Source organism: Lepus europaeus, chromosome 7 (assembly GCF_033115175.1).
Source record: "Lepus europaeus isolate LE1 chromosome 7, mLepTim1.pri, whole genome shotgun sequence".
Classification (NCBI taxonomy): Eukaryota; Metazoa; Chordata; class Mammalia; order Lagomorpha; family Leporidae; genus Lepus; species Lepus europaeus.
The window spans coordinates 132,039,656-132,054,218 of record NC_084833.1 but is presented as its reverse complement, the minus strand read 5'-3'; the positions used below and the strand labels follow the sequence as shown (position 1 = coordinate 132,054,218).

General features: G+C 37.3%; 1 protein-coding gene across 1 annotated transcript; it reads left to right on the top strand.

Annotated features, from left to right (window-relative positions):
* The first annotated feature begins 3,150 nt into the window (after positions 1 to 3,150).
* LOC133764048 (putative vomeronasal receptor-like protein 4) lies at positions 3,151 to 4,062 on the top strand. The gene has a single exon (XM_062197683.1). It carries the CDS (start codon positions 3,151 to 3,153, stop codon positions 4,060 to 4,062), a length of 912 nt encoding a protein of 303 aa, XP_062053667.1.
* The last annotated feature ends 10,501 nt before the right edge of the window (positions 4,063 to 14,563 follow it).

The window sequence follows — 14,563 nt, the reverse complement described above, 5'->3', positions numbered from 1 at the left end:
TCAATGAATATGGTAAAATATATGATGAATGTAACACTGGTAATGAGCATAATAATAAAATATAATAGTATATATTATCCGTGTACCCATATTGTTAAATCTATCCAGAATAAAACATCACTGCACATTCATTCATAAAATAAACTATAATTTACCACTCATAATGTAACAATACTTTAATAATTGGTATTGTAAAAAAGATGAGAAAAGAGTATTTATAAAAATTACTTTTCTTGAGGAAGCCAATGTGGTATGGTAGGTTAAGCTGCCACCTGGGGCACCATCATCTCTTCTTGCAGTGTTGGTTTAAGTACTGGTTAGTGCAGGCTTCTGACCCATTTCCTCCTCCTAATGCACCTAGGAAGCAGCAGATGATGCTGTAAGTTCTGGGGTCCCTGATACACATAGAAGAGACTAAAATGGACTTCCTCAGTGCTAGCTTCAGCCAAGTCTGGCCACAGCATTTGTGGGCATCTGAAGGAGTAAACCAGTGGATGCTAAGATGCTCCTCTCTCTGTCTCTGCGTGTGAGTCTGCTGGTCCTTATGCCTTTTGAGTGAATAACTTTAAAAACATATTTTCTGTACAAAGTATCCCTTGAATTTGTGCCTTTACACTGCTATGTTTTATGCACATGTCTAATCTAAGACCAGTGATTTCCTCACCGTCTTTTGGCTCCTGGTCTATTTAATTGTGTTTCCTTCACTGTGATCTAAAAGTACATAAAATCTTGGGCGTTTAAGGTGAAAGCCAGAATAAAGAGGATGAATGTTGTCTACTTTTTCCGCTTCCTGGGAGTGCTCAGGGGCTTCACACTCAGGCCCAGTAACCCCAGGTTGTCACTTCTTACGGAGAGAGCTTAACTATACATTCGGATTTTTAAGTATTTACTTTGTTCCAAAAAGCACCCAATCCTCCTTTACACTCTGAACAAATTATCTGTGACCATTCTCAAACATTTTTCAATTTCATTTCTCAGAAAATTCAGTGACCTTTCCATGATGGGATGGCCAGATTATTCCCAAATAATATAGGACACAAAATTAACTTTAAAAATCAAATAAACAATAAATGATATTTTGGGGTTCATACATAGGATATAGAGAGCTATCAATTATTGGATTTTGAGAATTCACACAAATTTTCAAAAGAGATTAGGTAAATGTTTATACTTCTGTTAAAGCTCATGGTCCCACTACAGTTATTGACTACTACCTCTGTGATAATATTTTTGTTACCTATGATCTTTCCTTTCTTGGTCTGTATGTTATCAAGAACCTCTTGTCAGCAGTTAATTATTTATAATTTCAAGTCTTGTTTCAGTGCATGATGGCATTTATAGAATAAGTGACATGCATTATGGGAAATCACTCAAATATCACTGTGATGGAAGAAGAAAATATTAAAATCTTTATCTATACTCTTTCATGTAATTATTTTACCTCTATATGGAACAGTTCATAATGTATGGAGTAGGCCAGTAATTGCACAGATATCATTCCATGCTTAGATATATTATTAGAATTGAATTGATTATGGTCCTTCAAATGTGGAGATAGTTAATCCTTTAGTCATTATGATCCTAGTGCCTTTCCTGTTTCTGTGTTTTGTTGAGGGTGCAAATACATGTTTACGGAGCAATTATTCAGTTATGATACACAATATAAGATTAAGTCTTTGAAGAGAGTTCAACAATAATTTAATTGACTATGCCATGTGTCCTTCGTTAACTCATGCATGGCATGTTGTGGTAGAGGAATTTTCTACTCAGCCATTCATTTCTGAGTGTGAGTCATTTAAATCTCTCTCTGTATAGATTTCAAAAAGTTTACAGCAAAATGAAATGAAAAATTATTCTGTTGAATAATTTTTTAAATATACAAATAATTCCTCGAGGGGTTTAGAAAATGAATATAATGAACAACTTCACTTGTAGAGAGTAGTGCAAAAGCTTTAGTACCAGTAATTTTTTTATATTTTTTTTATTTAGTGAATATAAATTTCCAAAGTACAGCTTATGGGTTACAATGGCTTCCCCCCTCCCATAACTTCCCTCCCACCCACAACCCTCCCCTTTCCCACTCGCTCTCCCCTTCCATTCCCATCAAGATTCATTTTCAATTCTCTTTATATACAGAAAATCAGTTTAGTATATATAAAGATTTCAACAGTTTGCCCTCACATAGCAACACAAAGTGAAAAAAATACTGTTGGAGTACTAGTTATAGCATTAAATAACAGTGTACAGCACATTAATGACAGAGATTCTGCAAGATATTTTTTTTAAAAAAAGATTATTTTTCTATGTAATTTCCAATTTAAAACCAAGGGTTTTTTTTTTTTCATTTCCAATTATCTTTATATACAGAAGATCGCTTTAATATATACTAAGTAAAGATTTCATCAGTTTGCACCCACACATAACCACAAAGTGTAAAAATACTGTTTCAGTACTAGCTATATCATTACTTCACCTTCGACAACCTATTAAGGACAGATCCTACATGGGACGTAAGTACACAGTGACTCCTGATGTTGATTTAACAATTTAACACTCTTGTTTATGGCATCAGTAATCTCAAATTTCAGATGTAAGAGAGTAGTGGTAAGTGAGGTAGCAAAGTTTCTTTTTTAGGTTTATTTATTTGAAAGGCAGAGTTACAGAGAGGCAGAGGCAGAGGCAGAGAGACAAAGAAGTCTTCCATCCAAGGGTTCACTCCCAAATGGCCACAATGACCAGAGCTGAACCAATCTGAATCCAAGAGCCTAGGGCTTGTTCCAGGTCTTCCATATAGGTGCAGGGGCCCAAGGACTTGGTCCATCTTCTGCTGCCTTCCCAGGTACCAGGAAGCTGGATCAGAGATGGAGCAGCTGGGACTCACAAACTGGCACTCATTTGGGATGCTGGCACCACAGCAGCAGCAGCTTTATTTGCTATGCCACAGTGCCTGTCCCACTACCAATAATTTCTATAAAGTTCTATAAAATATATTGGATTCATTAAAAATAAGTGATTAAAAATGATGATTTGTGATGATTTCATGACAAAAAGAATGAGCACTGGTGACGTGAGGTCTGTTTTTTTGTTTATTTATTTTGCAGGTATCTAAAATGTTCCCTGTATGCTGTTAATATGAAAAACATTCCCACTATGTCATCATTAAAACATGTGTATTATTTCCAAGCTGGCATTGGAGTCTTAGCCAATGCCTTCCTTCTTCTCTTCTTCACCTTCACCATCTACCGGGATCATAGGCCTAAGCCCACTGACATGGCCACATGGCACTTGGCTTTTGTCCACATAGTAATGCTATTCACTGTACAGGATAGTTTATCTGCAAACATGTTCATGTCGCTGAATTTTCCAAATGACTTCAAATGTAAGGCTTTGCTCTATATGAGCAGGGTGATGAGGGGCCTGTCCATCTGTACCACCTGCCTCCTGAGCATCATCCAGGTCATCACCATCAGCCCCAGCACCTTCTTCTTGACAAGATTTAAACATAAACTCACAAATTATGTTAGCCATGCTCTCTTCTGTTTTTGGTCCCTCAACTTGTCTTCCAATAGCATCATGATCATCTACACTGTAGGTCATTCCAACATGACCAATCTACTCAGTGTCAGTAAGTACTGCTCACTTTCCTCGGTGAACTCCATCATCATGGAATTATTTTTCGTTCTTACATTGTCTCAAAATGTCTTCTTTGTAGGAATCATGCTGCTCTCCAGTGCATACATGGTGAATCTCTTATCTAGCCACCAGAAGAGGTCTGGGTACATTCACAGCATAAATATTTCCCCAAGAATCTCCCCAGCAAAAAGGGCCACCCATACTGTGCTGCTGCTTGTGACTTTCTTTGTGATCATCTACTGTTTGGATATCATCATTTCATCCTTCTCCACCATGTTGTGGAAATATGATCCAGTTGTTCTGGATGTCCAGAGGCTTGTGGGAAATGTCTATGCCACTGTCAGCCCCTTGGTGCTAATTAGTTCTGATAAAAGAATAATTGGTATTCTACAAAATGTGATTGATATGATATCAATTTCAAAACACTGATGAAATAAATCTTTTGAAAACATAATTTTTATCATCTGTTAAAAATTCAAAACAGGATTTTTAAAATATAATTTAGATGAGATGAATTTTACTTTTTTTTTTGACAGAGTAGATAGAGAGAGAGAGACAGAGAGAAAGGTCTTCCTTTTTGCCGTTGGTTCACCCTCCAATGGCCGCTGCGGCCGGCGCATCTCGCTAATCCAAAGCCAGGAGCCAGGTGCTTATCCTGGTCTCCCATGCGGGTGCAGGGCCCAAGCACTTGGGCCATCCTCCGCTGCACTCCTGGGCCATAGCAGAGAGCTGGCCCAGAAGAGGGGCAACCGGGACAGAATCCGGTGCCCCAACTGGGACTAGAACCTGGTGTGCCGGCGCAAGGCGGAGGATTAGCCTGTTAAGCCACGGCGCTGGCCGAATTTTACTTTTATTTTTATTTTATTTTTTACTTTGACAGTGAAAAAGACTATATGAGTCTCTTAGTTCAATGTTGTCCATCTGCTGAAGTATCTTCCTCATGTACTTTCCTAACAATTTGGGAAAACATTTTTTTCCCTTTTTGTTGTGTGGTCCTATGAAGGTTATTTTGGTACATAATTCCTAGGTCTTCTTACTTTAGAAAGTAATCTAAATTTTCTTTTGTAAAGGCTTCTTAACTAAGGATGCAATCCTGCCTTTAATGAGTTTCTCTATGAATTGCTAATATTTATTTCTGTTTTGAGACTATATAAACTATTGGAATTTTGTTCTTTTTTCTTAAAGATTTATTTATTTATTTGAGAGTCAGATTTACACAGAGAGAGGAGAGGCCAAAAGAGAGGGAGGTCTTCATCCAATGGTTCACTCCCCAATTGGCAGCAATGGCTGGAGCTAAGCCAATCTGAAGCCAGGAGCCAGGAGCTTCTTCTGGGTCTCCCACATGGGTACAGGGGCCTAAGGACTTGTTCCATCTTCTACTGCTATCCCAGGCCATAGCAGAGAGCTGGATCAGAAGTGGAGCAGCTGGGTTTTGAACTGGCACCCAAATGGGATGCTGGCACTTCAGGCCAGGGCATTAACCCACTGTGCCACAGTGCTGGCAACTGAAATTTTGTTCTTGTTTCTATAAGTTATCATCCTTTTTTCTCACTTAATTAAATCACCTTTCTCTTTGATGTTACAAGGTATGGATATTGTAAAAGAATTTTTTCTTAAAGTTTCACTTTTTGTCACAATAAACTTATTTTCTTATTATATTTAATTTGTTTTATTTTATTTATACAAGTTTCATTTATTTCATATAGACAGATTTAAGAACATAGTGATGCTTCCTACCCTACCCTCCCTCCTACTCATGCTTCCACCTTTCCTCCTCCTTCCTACAATAAAATCCTGATCTCAAAGGTTTACATCTCATCAATTTTGGAAACTTACACAGTAAAAATGATTAGTATATTGGGCTTATTGTAGTTTGTTTCTTTTCTGTATTCCAGAGAAACAACTAGGTTTTTTTCATTTCTTTACATTTTAACCTTTGTATATGTATATTAATGTTTTAACATATGTAGATTTTCTCCTTTACTTTATTTGTACTAACTGTGCTTAATATTAGAGTCCATTACTCTTCTGTCTAGCTCAGTCTAATGTTTAACCCATCTTTTATATTAAGTAGCTTCACTATATTTTCTGTTATTTACTCACTCATTTGCAAATAATGCTTTTACACATGTAGTCTCTTGTTATTTTCATGTTATTTTATTTTTTGTGATTCTCCCATGTCCATTGTATTGACTTACATGTTTTCAATACAATCCACAAGTCTGAAACTTATATGATGTGGAAATTCATTTTGATAGCTATTACCTATTTCTTGTGTGAAAGAGAATATAAAGATTGATTCTCATGTGATTGAGATAGCACTTTGCAATATTTATGGTTCATTTTCGAATTCCATTTGCCCCCTGCAATTTGAACAACTCATATAGATTTGTAACATTTGTTATAAATCTTGTTTGGATGGAGAACTTGCTTCTTAGTTTGGTTCTTTCCCTGGACCATTTTCTTGGTTTACTTTTATATTTAGGGAGTCCTCAAAATTTCTTTCCAACTTTATTAGGCATTTTAGTGAACCTAATAGCATTTGAGGATTTTACCTTTCTGCACTAGAAAGTGTTAAACTACAAAACATTTTGCCCAAAAAGCACAATTATAAACAGTATACAAAATAATAATTCACACAAATTTTCTGTAATAAACAAACATGTTTCATGAGAAATCTTTTTTTTTCTTTTCAGTTGGAACACACTCCTCTTCCCCAGTGTACTGGGGTAATGATAATTTGTGGAATATGATTATCATAATACTATATAATTAGTTCCATATTTTATACAACTTATGCAGTATTATACTTGGTTGTGAAGAATAGTACTTATATATAAGTTCAGAATTACTATTTTTCTATAAAATTAAACTAATAGTGGTAAGATTATTTATGTGAATTCAGAATTTTATTTTCAATCATCATTTTCCTCATTAGCGCTTCCATGAATCTACAAAAATAATCCTTGGTTTCATATTTAAATTGTGTTAACTTCAATGATCTTAATAAAGTGTACATGTACGTACATATCACTTGAGGTTACATTTTACTTGATGGTTTCTATTGTAATTATGGTGCCCAGAAAATATGATCTGCTGGATTTCTGTTTTGAGAAATGCAGTGACAGATTGTATACTTAATGTATCATTCCATTTAAACACTTCAGATCTGGTTTCTGAAAAAGAAATTTACCTTTGATTACCAGTCAAAATGTTTCCAGTAAAGTCTTTTTTGTTTTTTTTTTTTTTTTGACAGGCAGAGTGGACAGTGAGAGAGAGAGACAGAGTGAAAGGTCTTCCTTTGCCATTGGTTCACCCTCCAATGGCTGCCGCCGCTGGCGCATCACGCTGATCTGAAGCCAGGAGCCAGGTGCTTCTCCTGGTCTCCCATGCGGGTGCAGGGCCCAAGCACTTGGGCCATCCTCCACTGCACTCCTGGGCCACAGCAGAGAGCTGGCCTGGAAAAGGGGCAACCGGAACAGAATCTGGTGCCCCGACCGGGACTAGAACCAGGTGTGCCGGCGCCACAGGCAGAGGATTAGCCTATTGAGCCATGGCACCGGCCTCCAGTTAATTCTATGTGTACTTAGTCAAACTTTGAAATAAATTAATTACTTGGGTCTGGCACTGGGGCATAGTGGGTAAAGCCACCACTGGCATCACATAGGCACCGGTTTGAGTCCTGGCTGCTCCACTTCCCATCCAGATCTCTGTTATGGTCTGGGAAAGCAGTAAGATGGCCCAAGTGCTTGGGCCCCTACACCCGTGTGGGAGACCCAAAAGAAGCTCCTGGCTCCTGGCTTTGGATCAGGCAGCTCCGGCCATTGCAGCCAACTGGTGAGTGAACCAGTGGATGGAAGACACTTCTTTCTATCTCTCTTTCTCTCTCTCTCTCTGCCTCTCCTTATCTCTCTGTGTAACTCGGCCTTTCAAACAAATAAATCTTAAAAATAAATAAACAAGTTACTTAATATTATTTACATTCATGTAGTTCATTCTTTGATGTCTATATATAGATTGATTTTTGAATGAATAAATGAAAATGACTGATTTTGGTGTTGGTTTTTCTCTCTTGATATAATTGAAAGCATATCTTTTATTCTTTTTCAATGAATCTTTACATTATTAATGAAGCCTTTAACTGTTAATTTCATAAGTTTTGATGGCTTATAATAGTGCTAACATTATGTGTTCTGAAAATTAACTCCTCTAATTTGCCTATTTTTGTTCATACCATCTTCAAACATCATTTTATCTGTATTCATTCTTATTTATTGTATATATATATTTATATATTTATATGTAGTCCATCTTAATTAAATATTGATAAAAATTAGCCATGAAGCTCATTTGATCTGTTTGCTAATTTCAACGTCAAAAGGCAACATCATGAATTTCTTGAGGTCTGTAAACCATCAGTTCACACAACAACTATGAGTATTATAGTTGTTGTTCAGTATTATAGTCCTAGTCACCTTGCATTTTACATCCTATAAGTGAGGAAACTTTGTGAGTCTTTCATTCATTAAGCTACAGTATTCTTCTATATTGAAATTTCAATTTTCAATACCAAGCACCCAAAAGAAAAACCTATTTCGATAGGTTGCAACAAAAAAAAAAGTGGAGGCAGATATTATGAATGGTATAAATGAAGAAATTGATTACATGAAATGACTTATAATGTCATATTGAAAACATTTGTGGAGAATGCATAATATGAAAAATATATTCATGATTTCAAAATAGTTTTACATCAAAAATAACTTGTATTGAATCCCATTCAGCCAGGAACTTTTCAAATTTCCTTTGTATCAAGTAGGCTAGTATCTAAAAATTTTATTGAATCTGTTAAATTATTTAAAATTAAAATAAAAAAGAAATAAATTATGAAATCATTAAAAGGTAAAAATAAAATATTCATTAAAAATCCTTCCACATAGAAAAGTCCAGGGCACCATTGCTAAGTATGTGTCCATTAATACAGCTTTACCATTAATAGGTCATTAATATTCTGTATCTTCCACATGGCTATATATTGTTTGTGCATTGGACTTTATTTTGCCATATTTTGCCAAATTTTGCCATATTTGGATATTTTTAGCTATAATTTTTCAAATATTCTGTCTCTCCTCCTGCACTCCTAATGGGAATCTCATGATATGTATGTTAGTACAATTGATGTTACACAAGAAGCTTGAGATATGTTTATTTGTTTATTTATTATGTCTTCTACTCAGACTAGACAACTTCCTTTGCCTTCTCTTCAAGTTCACTGATTCCTATGCATTCTCATCTTCAAATCTTCATCTATGCATTCTCATCTTCAAAACTGAAATTGGAATCATTTCATAAATAGTTCTATTGCATTTGTCATTTCCATGATATTAGTTTGGTTGTTTCTTCCTGATAATATGTTTTAAAAATCTTATCATTAATTAATTAATATTTAAATATTTTGGCTAATAAGTAACACTTGCACAATTTTGTGGGACACTGTGCAGTATTCCAACTCACGCACACAGTATAACCTTGATAACCAGCCTTTCCATTTTCTTAGCTGCTTTTTGATGTTTGGAAGCCAACCAATACCTCTTTCTTACCCAATCATCTAATTTGAGTGTTTACATGCAATGGCAATCAAGTCAGCATATACAAGACGTTCTACAGTCCCACCTTCACTGAAGCATTATTTTTTGTTTACATTCTTTATTGGTTCATACATCTTTCTCCAGCTTTCCTTAATGATTTGTTGATGATTTCATTTAAACCACTAAGCATTAATAGGACATTTAACTAAATGTTTTGAAAAGTAATTAATTTATAAATCTACTTTCTTAAGGTCAGTTTGTGTAACTTTAACTGAGCCATAATTTCCGTTTAATATATTTTTAAAATTTTTGCATAGAACTGAACAGTTCAGATTTCCTTGCATATCAGACTTGGGAGAGGCTGTAGTCATCCATTTTTCTGTGATTCTGTGATTCTATCAAACCATTTTACAAAGTATATACTCTTTGCTCTGTGTGGTCACAAAAGTTTGATGCATTCTCTTTAAGTCAGACTGTGACTTCATGTTCTCTCCTCAAAATGACATTTATGGGCTATGGCCTGGGAAAGCAGTAGAAGATGGCCCAAGTTCATGGGACCCTGGACCCAAATGGGAGACCTGGAAGAAGCTCCAGGCTCCTGGCTTCTGAATGGTGCAGCTCCAGCCATTGCAGCCCACTGGGAAGTGAACCAGCGGATGGAACACCTCTCTCTCTCTCTCTCTCTCTCTCTCTCTCCCTCTCCTTCTCTGTGCAAATCTGACTTTCCAATAAATAAATAAATCCTTAAAAAAAAGTTTAGTGGGGGAGCAGCAAGATGGAGGAATAGGAAGGGAGCACACTGATAGTCCAGGAAGAGACAGGAAGAGAGTTTAATAAAAGTGGAGATACTACAGGTTCAAGGAAGAGTAGGGGAAGAAACAGCAGAGGAAACTCTTCTGGAACTAGTGATTCACAGTGGACCTGCGTGGAGAGTGTGAGAGCCCAAGTTCGGGACATCAGCGGCAGACTCAACGCACCAGCGCTGGAACGCGAGGTGAGCTGAATCTCAATAGCCCGAGATACCAGCAGGCAAGCAGAAAGAGGAGACTAGAGGGAACGAGGCTTGAAATCCCATGGGGAAAATTTCACCAGGCTAACTAGAGGAGGGAGGGGGGAAGTGACCGATATGGACACGAGTTTCTCTCTCTCCACTCACCTCTCAAAGGAGTGCAAAAAAGAGCAGGCGCCAATTTGGACATACGTCATAAGCAGGGCAACCTCAGGTCTGTACCGGCCCTGAGCCTAGCAGAAAAACCTGACTCTGGGGGGCGTGAAATAATAGGAGATTAGGATCTAACTTGGCAACCCAGTGGGAGAATGCAGAATTGGAGCCCACACTGAGGGGAGCAGAGATTCCCTGTGTGGTCCTTGGGGAAGAGCTTCCGATCTCTGGCTCCTGTGGGTATATCATTCGCCTGCTAACTACCTCAAATTCCATTCAGCTGTGTGGAATTACTTCCCTTTTGAATCAAAAAAAAAGAAAGAGATTTACCACGCCTAACCTGGGAGTGTCACCTTTGGCACACCTTCAACCCTGAAGAACCAAACAGAGCTCTCAGGACACACTCATCTCAAGCCTCTAAGGCTCCACCGAAAGCAGACAGTCCACTTAATATAGAGCCATAGTGTAACAAGAAAAAACACCACAGTGAAGAAACCAAATATCTCCAACATGCCAAACAACAAATGCAAAAACCGAGGTAACAAGAACAAGGAAGACACTATGATGCCCCCAAATGTAAAAGACACCTCAATTCAAAATTATGAAGATAATGAGATAGAAGAAATGCAAGAAGCAGATCTCAAAAAATTGATAAGAACATTAAGAAGTTCTCAAAAACAAATTCTTGAACTACAGAAATCCTTAATGGACAAGATAGAAAATCTCTCTCATGAAAATTAAATATTAAGGAGGAATCAAAATGAAATGAAACAACTAGTGGAACAAGAAACTGTGATAGTGATGAGAAATCATAATGAAATGAAGAATTCAATAGATCAAATGGCAAACACATTAGAGAGCCTTAAAAACAGAATGGGCGAAGCAGAAAAGAGAATATCGGACTTAGAAGACAGAGAACAGGAAAGGAAACAGGCAAACCAAAGAAAAGAAGAAGAAATTAGAAATCTAAAAAATATTGTCAGGAATCTACAGGATACTATTAAAAAACCTAACATTCGGGTTGTAGGAGTTCCTGAAGGCATGGAGAGGGAGAAAGGATTAGAAGGCATTTTCAGAGAGATACTAGCAGAAAATTTCCCAGGTTTGGAGAAGGACAGAAATATCTTAGTACAGGAAGCTTATAGAACCCCTAATAAACATGACCAAAAGAGATCCTCACCACGACACATCATAATCAAACTTATCACAGTAAAACATAAAGAAAAGATTCTAAAAGGTGCAAGAGAGAAATGCCAGATTACTCTCAGAGGATCTCTAATTAGACTCACAGCAGACTTCTCATCAGAAACCCTACAAGCTAGAAGGAAATGGCAAGACATAGCCCAGGTACTAAGAGAGAAAAACTGCCAGCCCAGAATATTATATCCGGCAAACTTCTCATTTGTGAATGAAGGTGAAAATAAGACTTTTCATAGCAAAGAGAAATTGAAAGAATTTGTTGCCACTCGTCCTGCCCTGCAAAAGATGCTTAAAGATGTGTTACACACAGAAACATTGTCATCAATATGAAAGAAGGTAAAGGAAGGAAACCTCACAGCAAAAGATCACAGGAAGCTCAATTTCTCTTTGACATAGAATTAAACTCTGATGCTCTGTTAAAGCAATGTGTTAAAGTAATCTATTATGTTCTCTTGATGTCTGTTAAATTCTAATTGTTCAAAAACCGCTGAATTTGGCCAGCTCCATGACTTAACAGGCTAATCCTCTGATTGCGGTGCTGGCACACTGGGTTCTAGTCCCGTCGGGGTGCCGCATTCTGTCCCGGTTGCCCCTCTTCCAGGCCAGCTATCTGCTGTGGGCCGGGAAGGCAGTGGAGGATGGCTCAATTGCTTGGGCCCCACACCCGCATGGGAGACCAGGAGAAGCACATGGCTCCTGGCTTTGGATCAGCATGAGGCGCCAGCCACAGTGGTCATTGGAGGGTGAACCAACGGCAAAAAGGAGGACCTTTCTCTCTGTCTCTCTCTCACTATCCACTCTGCCTGTCAAAAAAAAAAAACAGCTGAATTTTTATTAAGAGCTATGAGTTATTTAAATATGTGCTTATTTTCAAAGATTTGAATAATCACCTTGTAACAATGATCAAATTTGGTCTATGTTATGTCATGATTTTAAGGAATCTTATTTCAATCAGATATTTTGGATTTTGAGCCTTCTTGGCATTCTTGACAGGCATTCAAAAAATCAAAGTTTCAAACAATCTGGACTCTAAAATTTCCAGTAAATCTTGGACTTTGGTTTTTCCAGTTTGGGCCCAACTGAAAACATCGAAGGACCTATATCTCCCATCTTATAGAGACACCAACTAATCAGGCTATTTGGATTATATTAGAAGTACTGTCAAGATGTGACATGGTACTAAATTTTAAGTTTCTGTTATGGAAAATGCTATTAATACAAATGTTTGAGAAATAAAAAGTCTAATGATTTTGTGTTACTAGACATGATAGTTATCTTAACGAGAAAGCTCCAGAGGCCTAAAGGGTTAAATACTTGTAAAATCCTACAGGTGCTTTCAAAAATACTGTGAAGTAAGCAAGTGCCTCTTGTTGGTTGATGAGTTTATAATTTTAAACATGGCAACTTAAAGTCTTTTGTTACCCACAGTCATATATGATTTGCTGCTCATAAAACTAAAGCATTGTTGGTTCTGTGTTTAGCTGTCCTCCTGTAGGTTCCTATGGACTTTTTCCAGCCACTTCTATTGTATTCAGTACTTTGGGATGGCTCTGTAAACAGATGAAGCCAATAATGTATTAACAGTACCAACTGAGAGAAAGTATGGTTAACTGAGGTTACTAAAAACAAAAAGCAATTCAAATCAATTGGCAATCGACAAAAAGAGTTAAAGACTTTAAAAGTAGTATTAAAATTGCTATATTGGTCTATTATGTTATGTTATATGTGTGTACATATTGTATGTCCACATGGGAAAATTTTATTAAGAATTTTATTTTAATTGGCTTATAGATAAGATTGTCCATAAATTTAAGCTGCTAAAATCAATCAAAGATACATTTTAATTCATGTGACCTGAATCTCTGCATCATATGTTTTATACTTGTTCGTAGAAAGAAACTAAAAACATTATATGGTTGTGCTTAAGTTTACTGATTAAACAAACTACACCATGTTAGATATTTAAGAGGTGTTTTCAAATACATGATTCTTAAAATTTATAAAAGGCATTGGACCTTCTGGTAAATGTTTACTTAAGTTGTTATCTAATGGTTGAAACGGTTTGCTAAGTATTCATGTAATATTGCTATTGTCAGCAAGCGATCTAGGACTGGCTCCCTCATTTCTCTATTCTAAGCCCAACTTGTTCTTTCACTTCTCTATTCTCCTCAAGGTAGGAAACTAATTCTATTATGAAGGAATCTGTAGGATGCACAATTTAATCTTTAGACCTTATAAAAGAGATGGCTAACATTTTTCTGTAATAGCATAGCCAAATAAGAGCTTAAATTATAACCTCATAGCTAGATTCACTTCGCCATCAGCAAAGTAAACAGTAAGTAGAAAAAACCTCCCTTTCAGACCAAAGGGAAAGAAAGTTTTTAAATGAGAATATAATTTTCCTCATGGGAATTGTCTACCTTAGAAAAATTACTACAGAATATGCCTGTGAATATAGACTTGTCGTTCAGGCCACCGAAGATTAGAGATGGGACTTGGGCACTCCCTTGACTTGCATCCTCTGGTCTGCTTTAACACAAACCAGGAGGAAAAGAAAGCTCGGCATCAGAAGCAATGGGTGGCAGGCCTATGAATGGCTGATCTGTACAGTGATCTGCCCTCAAGGAGACCCAACAGGCCAGTCCACTGCAGTAGCTTTCAATGTGGTAAGCCTGGGCTTCAGCAAAAGTCAGCTTGTGAAGAGCCCTGGCAGCTCTGCCAAGAGTTGGATCACTGGAAATGGACCTGCCCTGTAGTTGAAGGATGCCCACGTCAGAGCCACAGATCTTATTGGCGCTAAGCTGAAAAGCCCTTCACTCAGCCCAACTTCCAAAGTGACCACTGCAGCTGAGGGGATGGTCAAGTAGGGTCAGCAACATTGCAGGCAGAACTGTAAATTTCTTGTTAGAGATGCCACCTGCCTTTCCCTGGCCAGCTCTCCTCCCAGGCCAGCCAAGTAATGAAAGTCAACAGAGTGCCT